Source organism: Sorex fumeus, unplaced genomic scaffold (genome assembly GCF_029834395.1).
Source record: "Sorex fumeus unplaced genomic scaffold, SorFum_2.1 ptg000044l, whole genome shotgun sequence".
NCBI classification, from domain to species: domain Eukaryota; kingdom Metazoa; phylum Chordata; class Mammalia; order Eulipotyphla; family Soricidae; genus Sorex; species Sorex fumeus.
The window spans coordinates 49,103,784-49,130,141 of record NW_026606101.1 but is presented as its reverse complement, the minus strand read 5'-3'; the positions used below and the strand labels follow the sequence as shown (position 1 = coordinate 49,130,141).

The window sequence follows — 26,358 nt, the reverse complement described above, 5'->3', positions numbered from 1 at the left end:
CACTTTGTGAATCTAAGACAATACATCGAGCCACTTAAAACTTTTAAACAACACAGGTCATGCCCAATCAGTTGTAAGTGTGGTATTGGTAATAAACAGAAAGCAAGCGAACCTCAGATCTCCAGGATTCAGGGTATTTGATGCAGGGGAGAAACACAACCTTCATTTTCTGGAGGTTTAGAAGAACTCTCCTCTGCCTCAGTGAATGTCTTTCTGTGTATGCTCATCACGGGTTTTTCACCCAGTACCAGAATTGAAGATACCCTGCAAACCACTTTATATTCATGTTGATGGATTTCCTTTCTGAGTGACTCCTCTGGCATCATTGGTGTTTTATACTGTTTCTGCACCCCTGCACCCCTCAAATCACCAATTTGGAAGCTAGTTTAGAAATATTTTTAGGGACTGGAAAGATAGCACAGCAGGTAGGGCTTTTGCCTTGCATGCGGCCGACCCGAGTTCAATTCACAGCAATCCCATATGGTCCCCTGAGCACCATCAGGAGTAACCCCTGAGTGCAGAGCCAGGAGTAACAGGAGTAACCCCTGTGCATCGCCAGGTGTGACCCAAAAAGCAAAAAAAAAATTTTTTTTTAAACTAAATGCTCTGACATTATTGTGAAGACTTTTAAAAATTGTCCAATGAGGGGCTGGAAATATAGTACAGTCAGTAGGGGTCTTGCCTTGTATGCGGCTGACCCAAGTTCAATCCCTGGCACCTTGCATGATCCCCCAAGCCCTCCAGGAGTGAGCCCTGAAGGTAGAGCCAGAAGTAAGCCCTGAGTACCACCAGGTATGGCCCAAAAGCCAAAAAATTTAAAAAAAAAATAAATAAATTGTCGAATGAAAAAGTACCAAATTCATGTGGAGTGGGAGAGTAGATATTATCAAGTAAAATTGTTCAACTATGAGGAAATAGTCAGAGAATTACTGGCTATGTATTCATTCAAGGATTTATTCCTCTCTAAAAGCTTTACAGAGGGATTTATAAATCATTACTGCAGACCATGAACTGCATATAATCTTAAATGAGTTATGCTATTAGAGATCACAATAGGCCATAAATTCTTTTCCTGTTTTGTTTTGGAGCCACACCAAGAAGTGTTCAGGGCTTTCTCCCAGACTCTATGCGCTGGGATCACTTCTGGCAGCGCTGGGGAGAGGGGTGTGGGGGTGCCCATATGTGGTGCTGGAGATTTGGACAGGATCACCTTGTATGCAAGGCAAGTATTTAACCTCCTGTACAATCTCTTCAGCCCCATGTGTCATAAATTCTTATCAAGCACAAGGTGATTAGTCTGGGATACAGGAACCACTGCGTAATCTCTAAGTGTCCTTGAAGGACTACTTGGACAGTTATATAATCTTTGAGTGCCCTTGAAGGAATGCTTTGACTGCTGCAATACAAAGACTTCAATCTGTCAACCAATAAAGCAAATCTCGCATCCTTCTGTATTAGAACAGTTCTTCTTTGCTCGATAATATTTACAGAATTCTACTAATTATGGAACTGAATTTTGAAGTATTGCTTCGGTCAAGTTTTTTAATTAGATTCTGCAGCCTGTGACATCTGGGAAGAGATCTCCCAGGCCGGCTTCCTCTAGATAATTTCTGTCAGTAGTTTTGCATTGAGTTTGGTTTGCTTTGAAATTTCACATGGTACTCTGGAAAGAGCATTGGGATGAAATCAGGAAACCTAACTTCTTACTTAAGGTATTACTTGTTATCTGCATGATCTCTACTGAATCACTTAAATTCTTAGAGTGTCACTCCTTTTACAGGGTTAATAATGCCATTATCTGGGACCAGAGAGATAATCCAGTGGATAGGGCCCTTGCTTTGCATATGGCAGACCTGAGTTTGATCCCAAGCACCCCATGTGATCCCCCAAGGCCTGAGAGGAATGATCCCTGAGCACAGAGCCAGGAGTAAGCCCTGAGCACTGATAGGTGTGGCCCCCAAACAAAATAAAACAAAAATAATAACACCAACATGTAAAGTTGTGGAAATCAGAGAAAACAGTGCATCCAGAGGCTTCTGCAAAGGAAAACAAGGGGCGTGTTACAGTAACTACCATTTTTGAGTATTTTGCATGCATGGGTCAATTGCTGAGGCTTTTATATACATCATCGTTGAATCTCACAGCAGTCGTACTCTATTACAAACCCAGTTAACAGGAGAAATGAGTATAAAAAGATTAAGTAATTGGCTTTGACCCATATAGTTTGTCATAATACAGTTTGACAAAATCAAAAGTAGAGCCCGGGATCCACCACTAGAATTCGTGGTCATAATCCATAAGCAATCATATGCCTTTGAAAATATAAGTGTCGGGTAGCAATTTTAGCTCCTTGATTTATGCTACATTGAGTGGAAGGGAAAGCTGATATTTTCATAGCCTATTAGTTCATTCCTCTCTCCAGAGAATTCTGAACTAAAGATCAAATGCAGGCCCGTAATTGTATTTTAGGCCTTGAAGGCCAGTAATGTTCTGTGTTGCTGAAAGGGCAGAGGCAGGATCAATATTCAGTTTTCAGGAAAGCAGTTCGGCATCTGCCAAGGGAACCAAGATCCCTCTTTGTTTCTAGGAGAGCTTGAGGAAAGGTAGCTACGGTTGAGGATGTATCTTTGGGCGGGAGGCTGGTTGGTCTCCCAAGCATCGTCTGGCTTCAGAGAAGCTTTTTCTGTGGCTGAGTATTGAAAACAGTGAAACCTGAATGCTTTTTTTTTTTTTTAACAAATCTCTATGCCAATATTTTGGTGCATAAAATGACCACACATGTGGGTGAGATGTCTTAATCTGCTCGTTTTAGAAGTCTGGCCTCCATTATGGCAGGGATAGCATGTCTTTGCTATCATACCATGGGAGCCACTAAGTTTAGCAAATGCCCAGGACTGGAGAGGTAGCTCGGAGGGCTGAGCGCAGGCTCTCATGGCCCTCTAAGCACTGCCAGGAGCAATCCGAGCCCAGAGCTGGGAGTGACCCCTGAGCACCAGCAGGTGTGGCCCTGTCCCCTCCCCCCACTACAAAAACAAACAAATGCACAGAGCATGACTTCAGGCACCTCCTAGAGCAGAGGGTAGTTCTAGAGTGAATGATTAATGGTTGTATTGTTGTGAAGCTCTGAGTTATTCTGGTTTCTTAACCTCACAACATTTCTCAGGGGCTGTCTCTATTTCCCAGGCATGTGTGTGTGTGTGTGTGTGTGTGTGTGTGTGTGTGTGTGTGATCCTCACAAAAGTTGCAAAGGACCACTTCCCACATGCTGGGGAAGGGGAAAAGCTACAGGAATGGAGATCATTCCTCCATAGCAATGGTTAGAAGCAGAATAGACACGCTGGAGACTGCAGAGAGAAATCAGCCAGGTCCAAGTGAAGGACGGTCACAGAAATCCGCAGGCAAGGGTCACGAACGGCTCCTTGGTGTGTGGCAGTGAGCTGGATCCGGTTCTCCTGGAGAAGCTGGCCAGTGGACCCCATGGGCCGGAGGTGTCCTCTCAGCCTGCATTTTAGCAGGTGTGTGCCCACCTCATCTGGTGCCCTTTGGTGCCAGAGGCCTGAGATCACACAGCACTTGGAATCCCTCTTAATGGCCAGTCGGGAGAAGGCCCTCCGCCGATTCTGCTGTCCCTGAGTCTTATTTGTTTGTTTTCTTTTGGGGCCACACCTAGACTCAGGGCTTACTCCTTGCTCAGTCTTAGGAATCACTCCAGTGCTCAAGGGACCGTATGGGGTATCAAATCAAACCCGGGTCAGCCACTTGCACCCACTGTCCCATGTCTCTGGCCCTAAGGCCTTGTTCTAGGGCAAGAAGCAGAACATCTGCTTTGCTCACGGGACTTCAGTCTGTGTCCAAGTGGTCCCATTTTCCTACGGGGATGTTTCTTAGGTTGTTTTGGGTTTTACTTTTTATTTGTTTGTTCATTAGGGTTGAGGCTGTTATTTGTGCTAAGCAACGAGTGAGAGGGAATAGGGGACAGCGTTCCATCACCAGCACTTCTGTTAGTTTGTCACTCTCTGAAGGACCGTCCGGGGAGCTGCCAGGGATCTGGGTGGAGTGCAGCGGGGAAGCAAAGCTCTGTGGCAGCTCCTCTGGGTCAACTTGTGTGTTTGTTCTGCTGCCGCTCCCACCTCTCTCATTCATTTTCATGTTTAGTGCTCAGGGTACTTGGTAACCCTCTGCTCGCCTCCCGAGGCACTCACCCCAACTTAAGGTTACTTATCCTACATTCCCCATTCCTTACACCTGGAAATACTCTATTGCATGAATAAATAAACTGTGTTATCCTGTCCACTTACTGAAAAAAAAAAAAGAGAGAGAAAGAGACTTAATTAATTTGTGTTCATTTTTCTCCCCACTCAGAAAGAAGATCTTCAAATATATTTTAAATACCATAAGAATCTACCCCGAGCCAAAGCAATTTGGCAAGAATGTCAAGACTGCGCCTACTTTGGGGTAACTTGGAGATTAGTCTCCCTCAAACTGCTTCCCCCTGGTTAATGTTTATGTGCATCAGTCATTTTTTAAGGGGAAACAGACACTTGGCCCATACCCCAGCAGTGCTCAGGACTAACTCTGTGCTCAGGGCTTGCTCTGGTGGGGATCAGGAGACCATACGGGGTACTGCATGTTAAATCTGGTTTAGCTGCATGCAAGGGAAGCGCTTTACTCATTGTACTGTTTATCTGGCCCCTTGCACACCAATATTTTTTGTTTGTTTGGTTTGGGGGGGCCGTACTTGGAGATGCTCAGGAATTACTCCTGGCAGTATATAGGGGACCATATTGTGATGCTGGGGATCGAACCCAGGTCAGTTGCATGCAAGGAAAGAGCCCTACCCTCTGTACTATCTCTCCAGTCCCAGTGTTTTGTTTTGTTTTGTTTTAAGAAATTAAAAAAGAATGAACGAGGGGCTGGAGTGATAGCACAGCGGGTAGGGCATTTGCCTTGCACGCAGCCGACCCAGGTTTGATTCCCAGCATTCCATATGGTCCACTGAGCGCCGCCAGGAGTAATTCCTGAGTGCAGAACCAGGAGTTACCCCTGAGAATCGCCGGGTGTTACCCAAAAAGAAAAAAAAAAAGAATGAGTGAGGCAGAACAATTGACGGTAGGGTTAATGTTTATTCAAAGTCTCCCTCCTTTAGAAAGCACCAGAAGTTTTGGTGCTACTTTGGTCTTTGTGGATTCCAGGCATCTTTTGGTTGTTACAAACCCAGACTCCTTTAGAATGAGTCTGAAGAATAAAATTAAGTCCAAAAGGTGACTCTCACGAGTGTTGTGGAATGATAGTTCTGTCGGCTACCACTTTACCTGTAGACTCCACATGACCTAGATAGATCCGACCCCTCTGACTGTTGCCTCTAAGGAGGGTCTGAAGCACCCCCTCCCCACCTCCTAGTGGATTTGCCTTCTAAAGGGAATCAGTGGTCCTGCTTCCCTGGTTGCCTGTGGAAATATTAGCTGCTTCCTGTCTCCTTCTCTTCCCCCTTAATCTCACACTGATCCCTGAGGGATTGAACAACTAATGATGAAAGGGTTCTCGCCATTTCCCTGCTGGTTCCCGAGGAACCTGTTTCATTTCTTGTATTTAAACACGACTACCTTTTGTCCTGTGGGGGGAGGATGGGAAGGGGAATCGATCTTGTTTTCATGCTGTTCCTGCTTGGTCTTCTAAGGTGTGCCAGCGCCAACTGGATCACAATCTCCCCCTTCTGAAGTATCTTGGCGGACCAAGCGAGAGGTTGGTGAAGTACCAGCAGCTGTTGAAGGTAAGGCCCACGGTGGGGAGTTTCTGGGTGGGAAAGCAGACCCGGTTATACTGAGGTGTTTTCCCTGAGCCGGTCAGGGCTGGGGCTTCCTCTACCTTTGAGCCCTTTCTGCCCTCCGAGTCTGACTTGTGGAGGATAATACCAGAGAATCCAGGAGTCAGAAGGGGCCTGGACATCCGCGTGATTGGCAAGCCCGGCTGAAGAGAAGAGAGGCTTCGGGGAACACAGACAGAAAGGGACATGACCACTCTGCTGGCACCGTGGGGGTGGGGGCAACCAGAGCTTCTAGTCCATTCTCTTGTGAAATGTAGCTAGTACCTATAGCTAGTGTGGGACCTTCCTTATGCTTCAGGAAGGATATAGAAGTCTAACGAGGGTATAGAAGTCAAAAACACTAAGGTATTTTTTTAAGCAACTTTCTACAGAATAAACAAGAGACAGAATCACTCTCATATATTCCTGCCCCCTCAGGGGCATCTATGCAAAACTCTAGAGGTAACTCAAGGCAAACAGAGTTTTCTCATAGTCTAGCTTGCTGCATGCTCTGGAAACCAGAAGCATACCTGGGAAGAAAGGAAGAACTTTGCAGGGTTCTGTCTGTACTCTGAGAACATGGTTGTTGAACTGATAGCCCCTGCTTTAGAAAGAATCATGGGATACTGGTGTGGGAAAGTCTTTCTAAATACAAAATAGATGATGATGACAATGATGATGATGATGGTGATGATGATGATGATGATGAGGAGGAGGAGAATAAAGGGGGCTGAAGTCTTGGTATAGCGGGTAAGACGCTTGCCTTGCACTCACCTACCTGGCTTTGGTCCCTGGCACCTGCTATGGTCACTGCAGCCCACCAGGAGTGATCCCTGAGTGCAGAATCAAGAGTAAGCCCTGAATACTGCTGGATGTGGCCCAAAAACAAAAACAAAAAAAAAAAAAGAAAGGAAGAGAACAGAATAATAGATTATACCACTTCAAAACAGATAGGAAGAGCCATAGTACAGGAATTAAAGCATTTGTTTTGCCAGGAGTGATCCCTGAGCCAGGAAGTAAACCCTGATCATCACCGTTGTAACTTCAAAACCAATAAGAACAAATGATACAAGAATGAAAAAAATAGGAACAATATTATATGTGACAAATATTGTGTGTAGCTAATGATCTGCGGCCTTTATTATGAGCTCTGTAGCACTGCAGCACTGTCCTGCCGTTGTTCATTGATTTGCTCCAGCGGGCACCAGTAACATCTCACAACAAACTGTGAGACTTGTTACTGTTTTTGACATATGGAATATGTCACGGGGAGCTTGCCAGGCTTTGCCGTGCAGGTAAGACACTCTCAGTAGCTTGCCAGTTTCTCTGAGAGGGGCAGAAAAATCGAACCCAGGTCGGCCATATCTTACAGAAATTAATACAACAACAACAAAAATTAGGGGCCAGAGCAATAGTACAGCAGGTAGGGCACTTGCCTTGCATGTGGCCGGCCCAGGTTCAACACCTCACATCCTGTTTGGTCCCAATGCCCACCAGAAGTGATTCCTGAGTGTAGAGTCAGAAGTAAGCCCTGAGCACAGCTGGGTGTGGCCCAAAACCAAACAGAAAATAAAAACAAAAGATACCTATGAAATGCTTGCAATCTTATTTCAGATATTATGAAATTACTAGTCATCACAAAGAGTTTTTTTAAGACAATGTCTAGTGAGTCATGGCAAGTTGATTAGACAACAAATTATTTATCAACATACATTAGAAGTAGATGGATTTAAGGACAACAGAAATATGCTTTCATTGTGCTCAGACTGCTTTAAACAGGACAAATGATTTATGAAAACTCAAATTTAATGTAGGAAATTTTTCTTGCCTGGATTTTGGTTAATTAAGATTGTTTTGCAAAATGAAACATTATAAATTTACTGGAAGGAGGTAGTTCTGAAATCCTGAAATAGATGGTTATGCTGGTTCTCTGTGCAATTTGACTTCTAGGAGAAATATTTGTCTTCTTAAATATTAATCAATTAGTATTTTTAAAAAATGACAGGAGAGGTTGATAGAAGGTATAGCCCTTTAGTGTAAAACACAATGGTTGCAGTGGACATTGATATTGTTCAATTAAAATTTGCTATGCTGAAAGTAGTCTGTAGACCGAACATGATTGCCACTCAATGCCTCTTTTGCAAACCACAGCACCCAAAAGGAGAGAGAGAACAAAAGGGAATGCCCTGCCACAGAGGCGGGGTGGGATGGGGGGGGGGCGGGTTGGAGGGACTGGGATCACTGGTGGTGGAGAATGGGCACTGGGTACTCGATCATTGTATAACTGAAACCCAAGCACAATAATTTGTAAGTCTACAACTGTACCTCATTGTGTTTCACTAATAAAAATTTAGAAAATAAATAAATAAAATTTGCTAAAGAATAGGAATTCTTTCAGTATATATATGTATATATATATTATGTATAATGTATATAACAAAACAAACACTGTCTTCCCATTGTTTATCGATTTGCTCAAGCAGGCCCAGTAACATCTCCATTATGAGACTTGTTATTACTGTGTTTGGCATATTGAATACATCATGGGTAGCTTGCCAGGCTTTGCCATGCGGGCGAGATGCTCTCAGTAGTTTGCCAGCCTCTCTGAGAGGGGCGGAGGAATCAAACCCGGCTCAGCCGGGCTGGCTGTGCGCAAGGCAAACGCCCTACTCCTGTGCTGTCACTCCAAACCATGATTATATATATGTGATATATATGTGTGTGTATATATACAGTATATATACATATAGGCTGGGGGCAGGTGAAACTAGTTTTCTTTCTCTAGAGAACTTGTCATCGAAACTCTTAACATTGACAATTTCAGTGCTAGGAATTTATCCTTGAGAAACAAAACAAAGATTACTATTATGGTAAAAAATTGTTTGAACTTAAATGTTCCATAACGTTGTGATTTGTCAATAGGATATAATATTCTATCACAATTAAGAAGCATAAATTAAAATCATAATTTCATGAGAAAATGTTCATGATAGTGATGCTACATAGAAATATCAGGACACCAAATAATGCATTTAATTTATTCTATGTTTGTGAAAATAACTTCCTGCCAAATATGTCATTCATTCTTCTTGGTGATCAGCACATTTATATACATATCTAGTAGGCTAGAATTGAAGATGCTTTGCCTGGTAGGTTTTGCTGGTGTTCTACTTTCCAATGTTCAATGCAGTTTTTGGACCCATGTAGGGTCTGCTGGATCTTGTGTCTCCTGCGGATTTGGAGATAGACCGGAGCAACCTTGAAGGAGATTCAGCTAAGGTACAGTCTTCAATATGGTTTTTATGTCATCAACTGTGAATGTTGTTTGTCTCTGGGTGGTTGGACTTAAAATGAATTTTTCTTTTTTTTTATAATCTTTATTAGGTATTTTTTGAAAATAGTATGTATTCTATAATTTAGCCAGAAAAAAATTAATAATGATTTTTAAGCAATATTTGTACCTGATTAGGTGCTAATATATTATCTTCTTTCCACATAAAAATGGAAACTATCAGCAATACAAAAGAAAGTGAATGTGTAAAAAAAAAAAATTCTACAAAAGACCAGAAGTAAATTGGATAAAAGTTATTGTGGTTTTCCTACATGGTGGGATTATGAATTATTTATATTTACATCTCTGTACTTCTCAATATATATAATTTATATATTGTGCCCTGTGTTATCCGTGTGTGTGTGTGTGTGTGTGTGTGTGTGTGTGTGTGTGTCCCTTAAAGAGCAGATCTCTTAGAGGAAATGTTGACCTGACAGATTAGGAAGAAATGTGTGACTTCACAGTGGAGTTTCTTTCAAGGTTCCCCAGGATGTTCTGAGTTTAATAAGAAAAACATCAGGGGGCCCGGGTGGTTAAGGGACCTGCCTTGTGCACAACCGACCCAGGTTCTATTGCCAGCACCACATATGGTCTCCCAAGCCCTGCCAGGAGTGATCCCAGAATGCAGATCAAGGAATAAGTGTGGAGCACTGCTGGGTTGGCCAAAAAGAGCAAACAAACAAACACAAACCCACCAGGCATGTGTGTTTCGAAAGGCAGTCAGGTGCATGTGCTGTCATGTGGGACCCCTTGAAATGAGATTCAGGCCCAGATGTGGAGCGCGGGGGTGTAGCCTGAGCAAGAGGGCTTTGATGGTGTTTGAGTGTTTCTGCCCCCCTGCATCACACACTGTAAAATAAGCAGCCACATGATCTGTGGGAGTACGACTCTCCCTGGGAGGAGCAAGACTGTTAACAGTGCAGCCTCTAACAGGAAGGAGACTTGTGCTGCGTGAAGAAGCAGCCTGGCATGAGGCCTTTTAATTCCTTGTTGATGACGTTGCCGGAAATTCATGTGAGAGTGTCCTCCACCAGGAACTGAAGCATATTTACTGTGAGGGAGAAGGCAAGAACCCAGGGGAAACTGGCCAGGGGAGCAGGTTCATCTCCTCTGTTCAAAAGCCTGATCAGGGGCTGGAGTGATAGCACAGTGGATAGGGCGTTTGCCTTGCACGTGGTCGACCTGGGTTCGATTCCCAGCATCCCATATGGTTCCCTGAGCACCACCAGGAGTAATTCCTGAGTGAAGGGCCAGGAGTAACCCCTGTGGTTTGTCGGGTGTGACCCAAAAAGAGAAAGAAAGAAAGAAAGAAAGAAAGAAAGAAAGAAAGAAAGAAAGAAAGAAAAACGAGCCTGGGCATTCCAATCTCCGATTCGAAGAGGCTGACCTCTAGTTTGTTGGCAGTGATGACAGAAGTGGGCATCCTTTGCTTACATTCTACCACAGAGAACAAAAAGAAATGAAAAGAAATGAGTTGCAGGAAAGATTTTTCTTCAGGGGTTGGAGTGATAGCACAGTGGGTAGGACATTTGCCATGCATGCGGCCAACCTGGGTTCGATTCCCAGCATCCCATAATGTTCTCAAGCACCGTCAGGAGTAACTCCTGAGTGCAGAGCCAGGAATAACCCCTGTGCATTGCTGGGTGTGACCCCTCCAAAAAAAGAGATTTTTCTTCATGGTAGAAACTTATGTAGTAAAATAAATAAATAAATTGGAGAGATAAAAATCTTTTATTGTTTATGATTTATTTCCCAAATAAATATGCTGTACAGCATTGAGGGGGTAAAAATACCAAACCTTTCCAGCTGAGACAGTCACACCCATCATTTGTAAAGGTCACACAGCAGGAAGAATGAAGATGTTGGTCTCTTAAAGGAGCAGCGAGAGATTTTTCCACCTAACGCTGACTTGGTTATTTGGGGGCTGGCCCCTCCAGAAACCCCTTGGCTTACCTCTTGGGCCTCTTGGGTGATGATGAAAAGTGAGGAGGGCTAGGGAAGTTGTGGAGTGAGGGCAGATTTGGGAGAGGTTCCAGGTGGCCAATGTAAACATGGGTTTACACACAATCGTTAGTGACCTCCCTGTAGGTTGCCCATTCCTCCCAGCTGGAGGAGTTCACGGATAGCCTCTGATGTCCTGGTTTTAAGTAATTGCTCCCATAAGAATAAGAATTTTGGAACTTGGGTGATATTACCCTAGGTTGGGCTCTCTCCTCACACATGGCCAACCTTGGATAAATCCCTGGTACCCCACATGATCTCCAGAGCCCACCAGGTGTGATCTCTGAGCACAGAACCAGGAGTAGGCCCTGAGCACCATGACTGTGTTTTCTCCATCCCCCTCAAAAGAATCTCACATTAACTAGATGAATTTTATGTTAAAGCTCTTCCTCTCTCAAGACTCAAATATTGCTCCACTATACTAATGCTTTTGTGGTACGTTTTCTTTTTTGGTTTTGGAGAGGGCTAACATCCAGGAGTAATACCCATCATTGCTCAGGGCTTCCTCCTGGCTCTGCACTCAGGAATCACTTCTGTTGGGTTCGGGGGACTAGAAGAGATACCAGGTATCGAACCTGGGTTGGCCGCAGGCTAGGCAAGTGCCAGACCCACTCGCTATACTATCGCTCTAGCCCTCAAATTATACATTTTCAATAGGTCCCAGGGGGACGGATGTAAAGGGAGAGCAACTTACGAAGCACGGCTGGGTTTCATACAGTAGAAAAGCCCAGCGTGGTCCTTCTGTAAGCAGGAACTCATGACTTTAGAAACCCCATTCTTCACAACAGCACAGTGTTTGCCGGTGTGGTTGAAAGTTTTGCTTGTGTGGAAGGATCATTTACTTTGGCCATCCTTCTGGGGGACAGGGAAGCTAATAGACAGGCTCATCCTCTGTCACTCCCTGTTGGCTGCATCCTGGGCTCTGCTTTTGTTTCCTTTGCAGTGGGGTTACCTTTTAATTTCCAATAAGGCATTTGGTTTCCACAGAGTGGGTCGAAAAGGACCAAGGATTCGGCACTCTCAGCTGAACTCCAGCAAGCAGTGGCCATGATGGAGGATTTGATAAAGTCCTGTGAGTTGGCAGTGGACCTGGCAGCAGTTACTGGGTGTCCGGTATGTTGTTGTTGTTGTTGTTTTGTTTTTGCTCGGGGACCACACCCAGTGGTGCTCCGAGCTCAATCCTGGCTCTGGGCTCAAGGATCACTCTTGGGGTATGGGGTGCTGGGAATCAAACCCAGGTCAGCCGAGGGCAAGGCAAGCTCCCCACCTGCAGTGCTACTGCCCTGGTCTTGGGGCTGCAAGCCCCAGAACATGTCACCCAGAAGGCAAATCAGATCTCCCAGAGACAAAAGGTGTTGTGGCAAAGTTCGAGAGTAGGACATGTGGAGAGGAACCCCAAAATCCACCAGCAAACCAGGACTGTGGGACACCAAGCACCTCTCAGCATTTTTGTGAATATACCCATTGTAGCACTGTAGCCCTTTCATCCTGTTGTTCATAGATTTGCTCGAGCGGGCATCAGTAACGTCTCCATTCATCCCTGTCGCATGCTAGTGTAGCCCAATGGTGTCTACTCACTCCAGGAACATGAACTGAAACTTGTTGTTACTGTTTTTGGGTAGCTTGCCAGGCTCTGCCGTGTGGGCGGGATACTCTCAGTAGCTTGCCGGGCTCTCCAAGAGGGGTGGAGGAATCGAACCCAGATCAGCAGGGCCAGCTGCACGTAAGGCAAATGCCCTACCACTGTGCTATCACTGCAGTGAGGCTTACCCACACTCTGAAAAGGACAAAAACAGAAATTCAGGGCCTGAACGCCTGTAGGCAGGGGGCAATGTGCTGAGGAGCGATGCAGTGCCTACCTTGTGGCGCTGTTACAAAATTAAAAGATTTCCCTTCTCTGTGAAAAATTACTTTGAAAATGGAAAGTGAAAGTCCGACCTCACTTTACAGACTGCCCCTTACAGTCTCCGAGTCCCTCCACCCAGATGGCTGAAGGGATGTGCCCGAGGAGGTCCTGCTGGCACCGAGCCGTCGCCTCTGCAGGCCAGCGCTTGGCTTTCAGGGCAGATCTGCACCTTTCTGGGGACTGGGACCTAATTCACCTCCTGCTGTTTCCCCTGTGCGTGTGGCCCAGATGTCCACACAGGTGTATTGGCCTTCTGTCCTGTCACAACAGGTTCCTCCCAGCTCCCATGGCCTAGGGCAGCATGGTGGGTTCTCTTGCATTCCACGGGGCTGAGGTAAAGTGCATTCTCCAGAAGCTAAACTCTGTGGGTTTCCCTGCACACCTGTGTTCGTAGGCGAGTTCACTACAGTAGCCAAGAGTCGGAAACAACCCAAAGCACCGCCTACAGATGAACGGATCAAGAAGTTGTGTTGTAAATATGCAAAATCACGCAGTTTGCAATAATGGGGCTGGAATTAGAGGAGATCATGCTGAGTGAAGTCAGTCAGAAGGTCAGGGACAGTTACAGAAGATCTCTCCTATGTGGACTTGAAGTTACACAGTGAGGCAGCAGCCAAGGGCCAAAGGCAGCACAGCAGGGTAACTGATCCACACAGTTGAGTTGGGGTGGGGTTGGGGGTTGAGAGGGAGAAGTGTTGGGTCCTCGGGGTGGGGAGGTGGGTACACTGGACATAGGCATGGCGTTGGAATTACATACATAGGGAACCATCACTAACAGTACAGTCATAGAACCTCAATAAAAATTAAGATAAGTAAATGAAATCTACGGGCTTCCCTAATGAAAGCTCTAGGGGAGAATCGGTCTCCTCGCGTCTCTAGCTTACAGACCTGACGCGTATTCTCCTGGCCTCTGCCTCTGTCTTCCAACCCCCCATGGGGGGTGCTGAGAACCTCTGGAATCAGTACTGTCACACTGACCCTTTCCCTTCCTCGGCCCTTTGGCCAACATGGGTGAAGACTCGGGTTCTCCCTCCCTCCCAGGTGCTCCCTGCTGATCACCCCATCTCCAGGTCAACTGAGACCATCCTTCCTCCTACAGCCTAAATGCCCCCCTCCCACCTGATATGGCCTCACATTCCTGGCATTAGAACACTGGCTTCAGCACAGGACCCTGTGTTCTGAGAATTATGTGTACAGACACTTTTCCTTCTCTCTCTTTTCCTTTGCATGTGTGTCTGAGTGGTGGTGATGGTGGTGGTGTGTATGCATATCTGTGTGCGTGTGGAATTGTTTCAGGCTACACCCTGATGTGCTGGAGCAACTCCCAGCTCTGTTTGAGGTTCTCTGACCTCGCACTGTGGGGGAACATGTGCTGCTGGAGTCTGCGGCTTGACAGAAGCAGAGTTGGTCACAGACCAGTCAAGTATCTTCCTCCTGCGCTCTCTGCCCTGCTCTCTCTTCTGTCCACCTGGTTTTAACAGACTGTGTGTGAGGCTTGGGCAGATGAAATGACCTTTGTTTTCCTTCCATGTCATAAATCAAACCATGCAAATTAATTAAGAGTGAAAAACTGTGATCTTTTTATTCCCCCTTCCTGGTAGTTCTCTGGCCAACGTCGTGGAAACAGTCCGTTGGGCTTGCTGCAATTCAGGTAACAAAGCTGCTCCTGTCCCCAGGACTCAAGTGGCCCCATTTATACTGATGCATAATTCCAGAGAACACTCAGAACTACAGTGTGTGTGTGTGTTGTGTGTGTTGTGTGTGTGTGTGTGTGACAGGATAGTTTTCTTGCTACTAATTTCTTCTTCAATCAAGGAAAGTCGAGAAAGCAATCTAATCATGTTGGAACATCTCTCTCTTCTTTTTCTTTGATCTTTGGACACATGTCAGCTACCCTATTAGATATGGATAGGGTCTCCATATCTACCCTATGGATATATCCATTTCCTTGAACAAAATGGCCTGAACATCTTACACAGGGCAAGAAATGCCGGGATACTATTTGGAGTATAAATAACACAGGAGGAGCAAGCTAGGAGGAAAAAGTGATGAAAGTGTGAATAAGAGCAATCTCTCCTCACTTTACACCATTCTGCAAGCAAAAAAGAGGAGCCTAGAATTAAGAGGCATCTAGAACCTAGGATTAAGAGGAGTCTAGAATTTTAGGTAGAATTCTGGAGCCCAGGGATTTGATTCATCAGTCAAGCACATGCCTTACATACATGAGTCCTGGGTTCCATCCCCAGCACCACAAAGGAAAGAAAACAAAAAAAAATAGAAGAAAAAACCCATAGAATTTAGAGATCGTAGAAGAAATGCAAAGAACTTTTCCCCAAGCTGCTCCCAGAATTGCACCTTCGACACATACTCTCTCTGCTTTTCTTTAGGACTTTAACTTGCTTTGCACCTACAACACTAGCTCATTCACTCTGACAGTTTTGTTTACTCCTGACGAATTGTGAAGGAAAAATGTGGGAATTTTCGACTTTCTGATTCAGGAATAGATCCACAGAAAGACGAGTGAACTTAGCCAAGATCAGGTGGATGTAATCCTGGACTGGTTCTTACAGCTCTTCCCTGGCTCCTTAGCCTAACACCTTCCTCCCTACACAGGCTTCTTCCAATCTGTTTAGATCATACTAACAGCTCCACCACTACGAATGCAGTTAATGACTCTGAGGTTCTTTGCCAAGAACTTTATCCCAAGGTGTTCACATACTGGTTGGCTGGGTGAATCCAGAACCTAACTGCTTGATTTGTTTACTTGTCTTCTAACACTAGTCTGATTTCATAAAGGAAAGAAATGAAACTTAGGGGGATGAATTTATAACTAAAACAACGTGAAAAAGTTCTTCTCGATATTTACATTTTCTCTCTATTGTACACAATTTAATTAATTCTGCATTTAAGTTAATCGCAGAGGTTTTAATTTGAAGGGAAAAGAAGACTTGAGGGCCCATACCCGGCATTGCTAAGGATCATTCCTGGCAGTGTCCACGGGACCAAAGGAGGACCAAACTCAAGTCAGCCACATGCAAGGCAAATGCCTGACCTGCTGTGCAGAGACCTCCAGTCTCTTAAGTTTTTTAAAAGAATGTTTTATTTGTGTGCTTGGCTTAAGCTTTCATTATAATTTCTTTCAAAAATCCCATATTTATTTTAATGATTTGGCTGTTGTAATGATTCATGTTTGCTTGTTTGATTTATGACTGCTGGTGTCAGGGCTTACTACTGGCAGTACTTTGGGGGACCATATGTGGTGTTGGGGACCCAATCCTGGTTGGCTGCATGCAAAGCTTGTGCCTTAACCATGGTACTATCTCTCCTGCTCCAATTTGAGTATATTACGAAACAATACAGGAAGAAACACCTAATAACATTTTTAAAGTTGAGGAATAATTGACATGTTCCTTCAGGTGTACAGTATAATTGTTTCAGATTACTGTATTATGGTCTCCAATGAGTAAATTTACCCTGTGTAAATTTTCATACCACAAGAATTGTTCCAATCTATAACTGGTACTCAAAGGTGGGGCTCTGGGTAGTGAATGAATTAGGTATTATACAGCTTAATAGTAGAGCAACAATGTATAATGTACAGCATGGACTTCACATAAGGCAGATTCCATTTCATCTCTGCAACAGCACATGGAACTAAGTGGGAGGGATAACATATTCTTTCCTGGCAGGGTAGCGGACGAGGCAAGTTCCCAAGTTAGGGAAGACACCGTGGGCTGGAGGCTCAGGACAGACCCCAGACAGAGAGCTCTAAGAGTGACCCGAGTCTCGTTTCTGTAGCTGATGGCCTGTAATAACCTGGGGCGAGTAAGTCACTAGGAAACTTGCTCATAAAGAGTCTGGCAAACTCCCCGTGGCGTACCCAATATGCCAAATACCAGTAGCAATGATGGGTCTCATTCTCCTAAAGAGCCTTGACTATAATCTCAGGGCTAGGATGAAGGAGATGTTACTGGGGCCTGCTCGAGGCAATCGACGAATAACAGGATGATTTGTGATTTGATTTGTGATTTGTGGGCCAGGGGATAGTGCAGAGGTTAAGCACTTTCCTTGCATGCAGTTAACCTAGGTTTGATCCCTGGTATTACATATGGTTCCCTGAATACTGCCAGAAGTGATTCCTGAGCACAATGCCAGGACAGTCCCTGAGAACCAGTGTGTACCCAAATCCTCTCCCTCCCCCCACCCCCCGTCTTTAAAAAAAATTTTGAACGCTGAGATGGAATTTATTTCCCTCTATTGCCAAGAAAAAAGTTTCCACTGTAGTCAATCCCTGTGCATAAGATAGAGATTAATTTAGAATCCTTTTAAATCCCAACAAGTTCCAAAGGTGAAAGTTAAGACTGAATGAAACATTTTGTTTTCTGGAGTAAACTTTCGTAATTCAATAAAGGAAGCATTTCTTACTGCAAGTCTTTTATGAACTAGGAGTAAATACTTTAATTCCATTTAGGTTCTTCCTCTCCATAGTACTGGCTGCAGAGAGATGGCTGAGCGACTAGTCGAAGGGAATTTCCCCACACTGCCTTGAAGGGTGGTTGGGAGGAGCAGAGGGGATTAAATCACAGTGAGGTCACGAGCACTGTGCCTGGCACCCAGGGGAGGATGACTGAAGGGTCAGGTCAGGGCCTTCGACGTATATGGTAAATCATCCAGCACCAGAAGAACGGCTGTGCTTCTGGCCATTGTCATTGCAGCTCCTTCACCCCGCAGCTTCTGCTTCCCATTTCTGGACCAGTCTGTGCTGATTCACTGGCGCAGATGTTTCCTGCTTCTGCTTCTTCTTTTAAATAGGCTCCTCCTGGGCCATGAGGGCTGACAGGTACTCGGTGCTGCTGGGAGCCGGCCAGGTAGTGCTGGGATCACTAGCGACCCCTGCTCCTCTGCAGTGCTGGGAGGGCAGGGTGTGTGTGTGTGTGTGTGTGTGTGTGTGTGTGTGTGTGTGTGTGTGTTTGCTAGGTCAAGGATTGAACTCTGGCCCTTGAGCCTGCCAGGCACAACTTCACCCTTTAAACTGTCTCCCGGGCCTCTGCTTCCGGCTTCTTTGTGCAAGAAATAAAATAGCTCTGTCACATGAGTTGTCACTGCCAGGAAGGGGAATCTGGGCAGCCAAGGCGGTCTCCTTCTGCAAGTTCGCTTCCACCACTCTCAGACAGATTCTTCTTTGGCTGACGCAGCCGTGTTTGAAATTCCATCAGGCGCTTACCTGGAAACGGGGGCCAGGAGAGAGTGCAGCGGTTAGGGTACACAGCCAACAGGCACTGACCTGGGGCGTGATTCTCGGCACCATGTGGTCTTCCGAGCATGTCTGGGTGCAGTCCCAGAGGCCCCCCGAGCACCACCGGGGTGGCCCAGGAATTCCCAGCAACTCAGTGCCTGTGCAGCATCGTATTCTGGGTTCTTGCATTGAACCACCCGCCTGTTTAGCTGAGAATCACAACTGGGGGCACCAGGCCTCCTGAGCACTGTGTAGGATACCCTCCTTGACCTCTAAAATGCCCACCAAAGAAAATGGTAGCATCTGCCAAGTGTATTTTAGTCAGTTTGCATATGAATGAGGTGCTACAGATTCTCACACAGGTCTTTGTTTTGGGAAGGGGACCCTGCAGGGAGCCCCTGAGTCTCTCTGAGCTCATATGTGTCAGATTTTTTGTTTGTTTTTTATTTGGGGGCCACACTCAGCAGTGCTCAGGGCTTATTTCCTGGCTCTGCACTCGGGGGCCACTCTTGGTGGGCCTTGGGGACCATATGGGGTGCCAGGAATTGAACCAGGGTCAGCCGCATGCAAGGCAAGTGCCCTCCCCACTGTACTGTCGCTTCAGCTCCAAGGTGTGTCAGCCTCTTGCACACAGACAAGTATTAGTACAGAATTGCATCTCTCCGGAGAACTGATTGGGAGCATTTTCATTGTTTATTTTGTTGCTTTGGGACCCCATCCAACAGTGCTCAGGGATTACACCTGCTCTGCGCTCAGGGTACCCTCCTGGAGGTGCTCGGGAGACTACCTGCAGTGCCGGGAATCGAACCGGGACCGGCTGCGTGCAGAGCTCATACCTTAACGCCTTCCCGATCTCTCTGGTCCTGGCGTCTTCGTTTTGTCTAGCACCACCAAGCGGTGACTTACAGTCTAGCTCTCCCTCCTCTCGGAGTTGTCAGGCGTTTACAGACCCTTGCGCCCTCTGGGGGTACTTGAAAGAATTGCTCCTGTCTTCTAGCAGCTTCGAAGCATCGCTTGGCTTCATCATCAGCTCCCCATTTCTGCTTGTCTTCAAGCGGCTGTTTTCTCTTCCCGTCTCTGTTTCCTTATTCGAATCTGGATTCGACTCTGGTGGAATTGCATGTCAGCTAAGCACCTCTGCCAAGAATCTAATTCCAAAGAGCATCCTGTTCAGGGCTTCCAGGTGGCCAGGAATTTGGGGGAAGACACCTCAATGCAAAGGTGTCACTGTGCCAAACTTTTCTTTCATTTATCTGTTTAGTGGAAGCATTTAGCGTCCTATCTCACCCCACCCTTACCCCACCCCAGCTCACTCATGATCACGATCATCCTGTTGTTCATCGATTTCCTCGAGCAGGCACAAGTAACGTCTCCTTCTTCCTAGCCCTGAGATTTTAAAAGAGCCATTTCAATGCTCTTTCAGGATTAGGAGAATGAGACCCATTATTGTTATTGGTATTTGGCATATTGAATACGACACGGGAAGTCTGCCAGACTCTGTTGTGCGGGCAGGATACATTTGGTAGCCTGCCAGGTTCTCCAAAGGAAAAAAAATAAGCTGCCCCACCCCAGCTCACTAAATGTCCCTAAATGAATCATTCCCAGGGGACAGATATCTGCACAAGGCTGTGCACGTGGCCCCTGACCCTGAGACAAACCACAGCCTGGCTGTGTGTGCAATCCTGGCCTCGCTCCTGAGCACGTCCTTGAATGTTGAGTTCTGTAAAATCAGCAAGTGTTTATGTTGCATGCTCCCTCCTAAGGCTGTGGGGCCTTGAGTATGGTGTAAAGGATTTGCGGGTGAGCTTCCAGGTGTGATCCCTGCGCTCACAGACAGGAGTAAGCCTGGAGCAGCACCAGGTAAGGCACCCAAACAAGTCAACAAATTAAATAAAGTTCTGCTAGCTAAGACAAATGACAAAATAATAATATTAGAGTACCTATGTCTTTTTTCCCCCCCAAGAGCCTACTGATGCTGCTTGGTTTGTTTTATATAATGTGTATTTTCATTTCAAATCTGTGGCAGAAAGCCTGACAGCACCATTCAATGTTGATATGCAGATGAACTTCAAAGACAAAACTGTTCCTGTTCATTCTACAGACACACATTTCCAGCAGAATCTGATTATGTCTCTCATGACCTCTGCCTATTGTCAAAGCTTTTTTAAGAATATATTTTTTTTATTGATCGGGATTCTGTGGTTTGCGTTTTCTTAAATTGTTTTTGGACCATACCTGGCAATTTTCAGGGGTTACTCCTGGCTCTGCTCTCTGGAATCACTACTGCTGGTGCTCAGGGGACCATATGGGGTGACAGGGATTCAAACCTGGGTCAACAGCATACCAGGTCAGTACCTTACCCACTAGACTATCTCTCCAGCCCACACAATACTATTAATAATGGTTTCTTAAGCACATAATTCCAGCAGCACACCCATCACCAGTGTACCCACCTTTCTCTCCCAAGGACCCCAAGACCCCTCCCTCGCACATCGCCCATCCCCCAACTCAGTTGTGTGGATTAGTTCTCCCATTATGTTACCTTTGTCACTTCCTTGCTGTATAAGTCCCACATATGAGAGAAATCATTTTGCATCTGTCCTTTTCCTTCTGTCTTCACTTAGCTTCTTGATCCATTCGTCCGTGGTTGAGACTGCCTATATCTTTAAATCAGGTTTATTTATTGGGGGTGGGGGAGCGAGGCTCCCACATGGTGCCCAAGAGACCTGGGGGCCACACCCAGAGACATGCAGTCAGTTAGGGCTGTTCAGTGCTTGGTCTGACATTGTGGTACTGTTCAGACCCAGCAGTGCTGGGGGCCTCCAAGGATCACATCTGCCTAAAAACCTCACTAAAAACTCAGCATCACTAGGCATGACATGAGTCAGATAGAGAAGGAGATACAGATACTGAGGCAATGGCCAGAAAGCACGTTGGGAATATCTGAATGAAGAGCTGGGGGGCGCGCTTGGGAGTTCGGACACTCTCAGCCCCAGATGATGGCTTTCCTGCAGCATGTTTGGGGGCCTCTGAGGTATATTCCCAAAAGCGCTATTGCTGGGTCGTATGAAAGCTCAGTTTAGTGGCAGATTGACCTCGGTGGTGACGTTGCAAAGATCGTAGACCTCAAATGCGCCTGCCTTTTCGTGGGAGAACAGGCCCCTGTGAAGAGCTGCCCTTGGAGAAATGTGAAGGCTGATTTGGTGTGTATCTGGGTTTCCCCAAAGGATGATGTCGGGAAACTGGGCAAGCTGTTGATGTGCGACTCTTTCAGCGTCTGGAGTATCCACAAGGACCGTTCGAAGATGAAGGATTTTATCCGCTTTAAGCCCAGCCAGAGGCAAATCTACCTCTTTGAAAGGGGCCTTGTGTTCTGTAAGATCCGAGTGGATCCTGGCGGCCAGGGACTGTCCCCTCAACACAGCTTTAAGAAGTCGATGAAGGTAAAGGGTGCGTGTGGGTGCGGGAGGGCCGTCCAGAGCCATGGCCCGGGGATGCTCAGCTTCACTTCACGGATCGGGCAACACAGCCTAGAAAGTGGGGTGAACTTGCCACATGCCACACAGCAGAGCTGCAGGCCACCCCTACGCCTGCAGTTCCAGCACCGAGAGAGGCCTTAGTGTGAGGGAGCAAGAAGGGCCAGAAGGAGAATTTGGTGATGAGAGCATGGGGTAGATTTTGTCTTCAACTTGCCTTTCTCAGCCCCGCATCACTGATAGGGATGTAGCTTGTCCTGACTGTGGGAAATGTAAAATGCCTAGCATCTGCCTTCACTCTGCACTCCTCTTGTGTAGAAATTATTTCATCTGTGGCCAGTCACAACACACACACACACACACACACACACACACACACACACACATCTTCTGGTGCTTCAAAGAATATATTTTTAGTCACCTTTGCTAAGTTGGGGTGTTCTTTTTTTTTTTCCTACTGTCTGGGGAATCCCACTACAGTGTGCCTTCTAATACTGAGACGTTTCCCTAGCCAATATTTTAGATTTTTTTTTTGGTACCTTTATTGTGTGGGCCACTCCTGACACTACTGGGGTGGGAGGGGGGTGAGGGCATGCGGTGTCAGGGATTGAATCCTGGTATGTGCTTTACTGCATTTCATCAGGGTTGCTAACTCAGTTCCTGTCACAGGCAGAGGTCTAAAGGAGAGACAGGTTCTCTGCCTAAGAGCCAAGGCCCATGGCTCTGACCATGCCAAAGTATTGTCTGTGCCATCAGTGCTGTCCTCAGAAAGAGTCCAGAGGGATGACATAGGACAGGCTGTGTTCTGTGGACCCCCACTCCCCATCCCAACCCACTCCCACCCCCCCAGCCGGGCTCTTATCAGTAGTTAAGTTGGGGTGGGGGGGGAGAAAAGGGAGAGCAAAATGTTGGGAGAAAGATGGAAAATGAGTTCTATAAAGAACCCAAAGAATTCAGGCGGCTAGTGGGAACACATTCCCAAGCAAACTCAGAATAAGATGACCTCAAAAAATGGTTTTTTCCTCCTTTTTTTTCCCCCCTTACAACAGTTGGCAACACTTTCAATTCGCCAGCTGGGAAAAGGGAGCACCAAAAAGTTTGAGATCTCCAACCAAAATGGACTTGAGAAGTACATCCTTCAGGTAAGGTGAACGCCTGTCCCTGACCATCCCCTTAACCCCCCACCCCCACCCCCGTGAGCCTGATGGATGTATCCTAGCTCTGTATCTTAAAGGTCACGCAGAGAACAGAAACAGTGAAATCCACGCACCCACTGGCCTGCTACTCAGACTGTTTTCTTATTTATCATTGCAGGCAGCTTCGAAAGAAACCAGAGATTGTTGGTTTTCAGCAATAAGTAAATTATTGATGCAACAGCAAAGCAGCATTAAAGGTAAGAGTTCCCTGCAGACTTCCATCCGGAGAGTTTCGCGGAGCTTAACCCCGGCCAAGCAGTGTGGTCTGGAGACGTTCTGAGACCAGATGGCTCCAGGACAGTAACTGGTCACGGTTTCACGGAGCCTGCAGAACCCAGGACTCACTGTAGGCTGTGTGCAGTTGTTTGTAGCTGCGTTGTCCCCGTATACCTAGGGGCCACCATCAGCTTCTTGAGTGCACAAAATACTCAAGGAGCTTTAAATGTCCTATCTTTCAAAAGTTGTACTCTTTTTAAGGTGACCCAGTGACTATACCATAAAGTTTATTCTTTGTGTTTAGGGGGAGGTTTTTTGTTTGTTTGTTTGTTTGAAAAAAAAATCATTTGTTTTAAAAAAAAAAAGAAAGAAAGGCTTGGGGGAAACTTTTCACACTGGCCACTCTCTAAATTGGGTTTAATAGATGATTCCAGTGAATTCACAGCTCAGTCAAATAATGATATGAAGGAGACTTTGAATGCAATTGGAACTCTATCCTGCCTTCTCCTGCAGCTGCCGAATTGCTCTTTTTTTTTTTTCACTTTCTGGGGTCCAGTTTGGGCCACACATGTGGTGCTCAAGGATTATTCCTATCTCTGTGCTCAGGGGACTATATGCAGTGCCCAGGATCAAGCCAGGATTGGACACATGCAAGGCAAAGACCTTACAACCTATACTGTCTCTGGCCCACACACGACAATGTTCAGTGTGCTCCTGAGCTGTTTTCAAGTCCTAAGGCTATCTCTAGGAGGGGAAGGTGGAATGGGGCATCCAGAACCTCCCAAAGCTCACGATGCATGCTGACATTCAGTTATGGAAAAATCTGGCTCAAACTTCATCAATTGAGTTATATTTCCTAATGGCTAATATTAATTGCATTAAGAAATGCTTGAATTGTGGGACATTTCTTATCATTTGTACTAGCAGTTTGCATTTGGTAAGGAAAAATTTTTTTAAATGAAAAAGGAAACTTCATCTTCAGAGACTTAGAAGGAATGCCATAGTTCCATGTTTTTTCTTCATCTCTAATCATAGCAGGTGATAAGGGTGTGGGGTGGGTGTGCATCATTAGATGGAGATAAACTAAAAGATGTCACATCAAGTGATCTCAGTCCTTCCTTCCTTCCTTCCTTCCTTCCTTCCTTCCTTCCTTCTTTCCTTCCTTCCTCCCTCCCTCCCTTCCTCCCTCCCCCCCTTCCTCCCTCCCTTCCTCCCTTCCTCCCTTCCTGGTTCAAACCCAGAGCCTCACATGTTTAAGGCAAATGCTCTACTTCTGAATCACATCCGTAGACCCATGATGTGAGTTTTGTGTTAGTTTTGTTTGGTTTGGTAGGGTTGGGTTGGGTTGGGCTTGAGGCCATACCCAGCAGTGCTGAGGGTTTACTCCTGATTTTGTGCTCAGGAATCACTCCTGGAGGTGCTCAGGGAAACATATACAATGCTCAGGATCCAATCCCTGTCGATAACATGCAACGCAAGTGTCTGTATTATACTATACTATACTATACCATACTATACCAAGCCCTATACTATCCCTCCAGCGCTACATGAACTCTTCTTGTAACCTGTAGGTCTCTGCCATGAAACAGGAACAGGATCTTCCAGTACATTTCCGTTTGTATAATGATAAGATGGGGGTGGAGAGGGAGGTGAATGGGTGAGTGTCCTTGTTTTCTCTGAAAACAACATTGCATTAGGAAGCATGTTCTAAAAATCCTTACCTCACAGATCAGTGTTTCTAAGGGTCATGTTGGGACACGCCGCCTCTGAAGCTTTTGCTCAGTTAGTAATGGGGCAGAACTTCCTTAAACACGCAAGCTCCATTAGTCTTCCTGTCTTTGCCAAGGACCCTGTGTGGACACCAACGCATCTAACACGCAAACAGCCGCTGACAATCCCACTGAGTCTTTCCCTTCCTGATTGTTGATTCAGATTGCCTCGAAGACTTGTTACAGGTATACATTGCTGGGATTCAAATAGCGAGAGTTAATACTTGGGGGTGTGCATTTTTGCTCTTTAAAGTGTTTGTACTACAACTTTTTTTTTTTTGTGGAGGGGCCACACCAGTGGTGCTCAGGAGTTATTCCTGGCTCTGTGCTCCTGGGGTCACTCCTAGTGCTGGGCATTAATCCAGGATCTGCTGCATGCAAGGGAAGAGCTTTCCCTGTGTGCTCTTTCTTCAGCCCTCCACCACCAACTGCATAACCAGCTTAACTGAGATATACTTGACACAATTAATAGTGCACGCTCAGAGAGGACAGTTTTATAATAAACGTGTTCAAGGCTGTAGAAGTATCACTGCGTTTGACAGTGAATCTGTCTTCCTCCCAAGTTTCCCCGAGCTCCCTTGGGTCCCCTTTCTCCTTCCTCCCCTCCTGCTGCTCCCTGGCTGACCACTGATGGTTATCTTTCTGTTACTCTAGATCTAGAAACATTGCACCTTCTAGAATTCCCTAAAAAGAATGACAGATTGTACTTTGGGGACTAAATATTTCTCTCCTTCAGCAGAATTACCTTGAGATGCATTCTTGTTGCTTTTTGTAATAATACTACATTCCTTTTCATTGTTTTGTAGCAGTTCATGGTTTAGACACCCAATTTCTTTATATACTCATTGTTTTAAAATACAAATACATGCCTTGGGCGGGAGAAACAGTACAGCGGGTAAGCCACTTGCCTTGCATGCAGCCTGCCCAAGTTAAATCCCCAGCATCCTATATGGTCCCCCGAGCACTACCAGGAATAATCCCTGAGTGCAGAGCCAGGAGTAACCCCTGAGCATTGCCGGGTGTGACCCCAAAAAAGCAAAGAAAAATAATGTCTTGGGGCCAGAGAGATAGTACCACAGGTAAAGTGTTTTCCTTGTACGTGACTGATCTAGATTCCATCCCTGACACTATATATGGTCTTCTGAGAGATCCCTGAATGCAGGGCCAGGGGTAAGTCCTGAGCACTGCTACGTGTGAACCAAAATCTGAAAATAAAAAACAGACAAACAAAAATACTATATGATTTTTTCTACTTTGAGGTTTTTTTTTAAATATACACAACCATGATTGACAAAGTTGTTCATAATACAGTTATTTAAAGCATTCAGGTATTCAATGTTCCAACACCATTCCCACCGCCTGTGTGACTTTTCTTCCTCCGTCGTCCCCAGTTTTCCACCCACCCTTCACTCCAAGAAGTCACA

The 26,358-nt window shown here is 45.8% G+C and overlaps 1 protein-coding gene across 2 annotated transcripts in view; it reads left to right on the top strand.

The window, feature by feature from the left end:
* Positions 1-26,358, top strand: part of MCF2L2 (MCF.2 cell line derived transforming sequence-like 2) — a 256,628-nt gene that overhangs the window by 218,760 nt on the left and 11,510 nt on the right. For both annotated transcript variants that reach the window (XM_056121975.1, XM_056121974.1), the window contains exons 19-25: positions 4,363-4,455; positions 5,678-5,770; positions 9,011-9,082; positions 12,123-12,248; positions 21,505-21,720; positions 22,803-22,895; positions 23,068-23,146. In XM_056121975.1, coding sequence (XP_055977950.1) covers positions 4,363-4,455; positions 5,678-5,770; positions 9,011-9,082; positions 12,123-12,248; positions 21,505-21,720; positions 22,803-22,895; positions 23,068-23,146 — 772 coding nt within the window. The remainder of the gene's footprint in view (positions 1-4,362; positions 4,456-5,677; positions 5,771-9,010; positions 9,083-12,122; positions 12,249-21,504; positions 21,721-22,802; positions 22,896-23,067; positions 23,147-26,358) is intronic.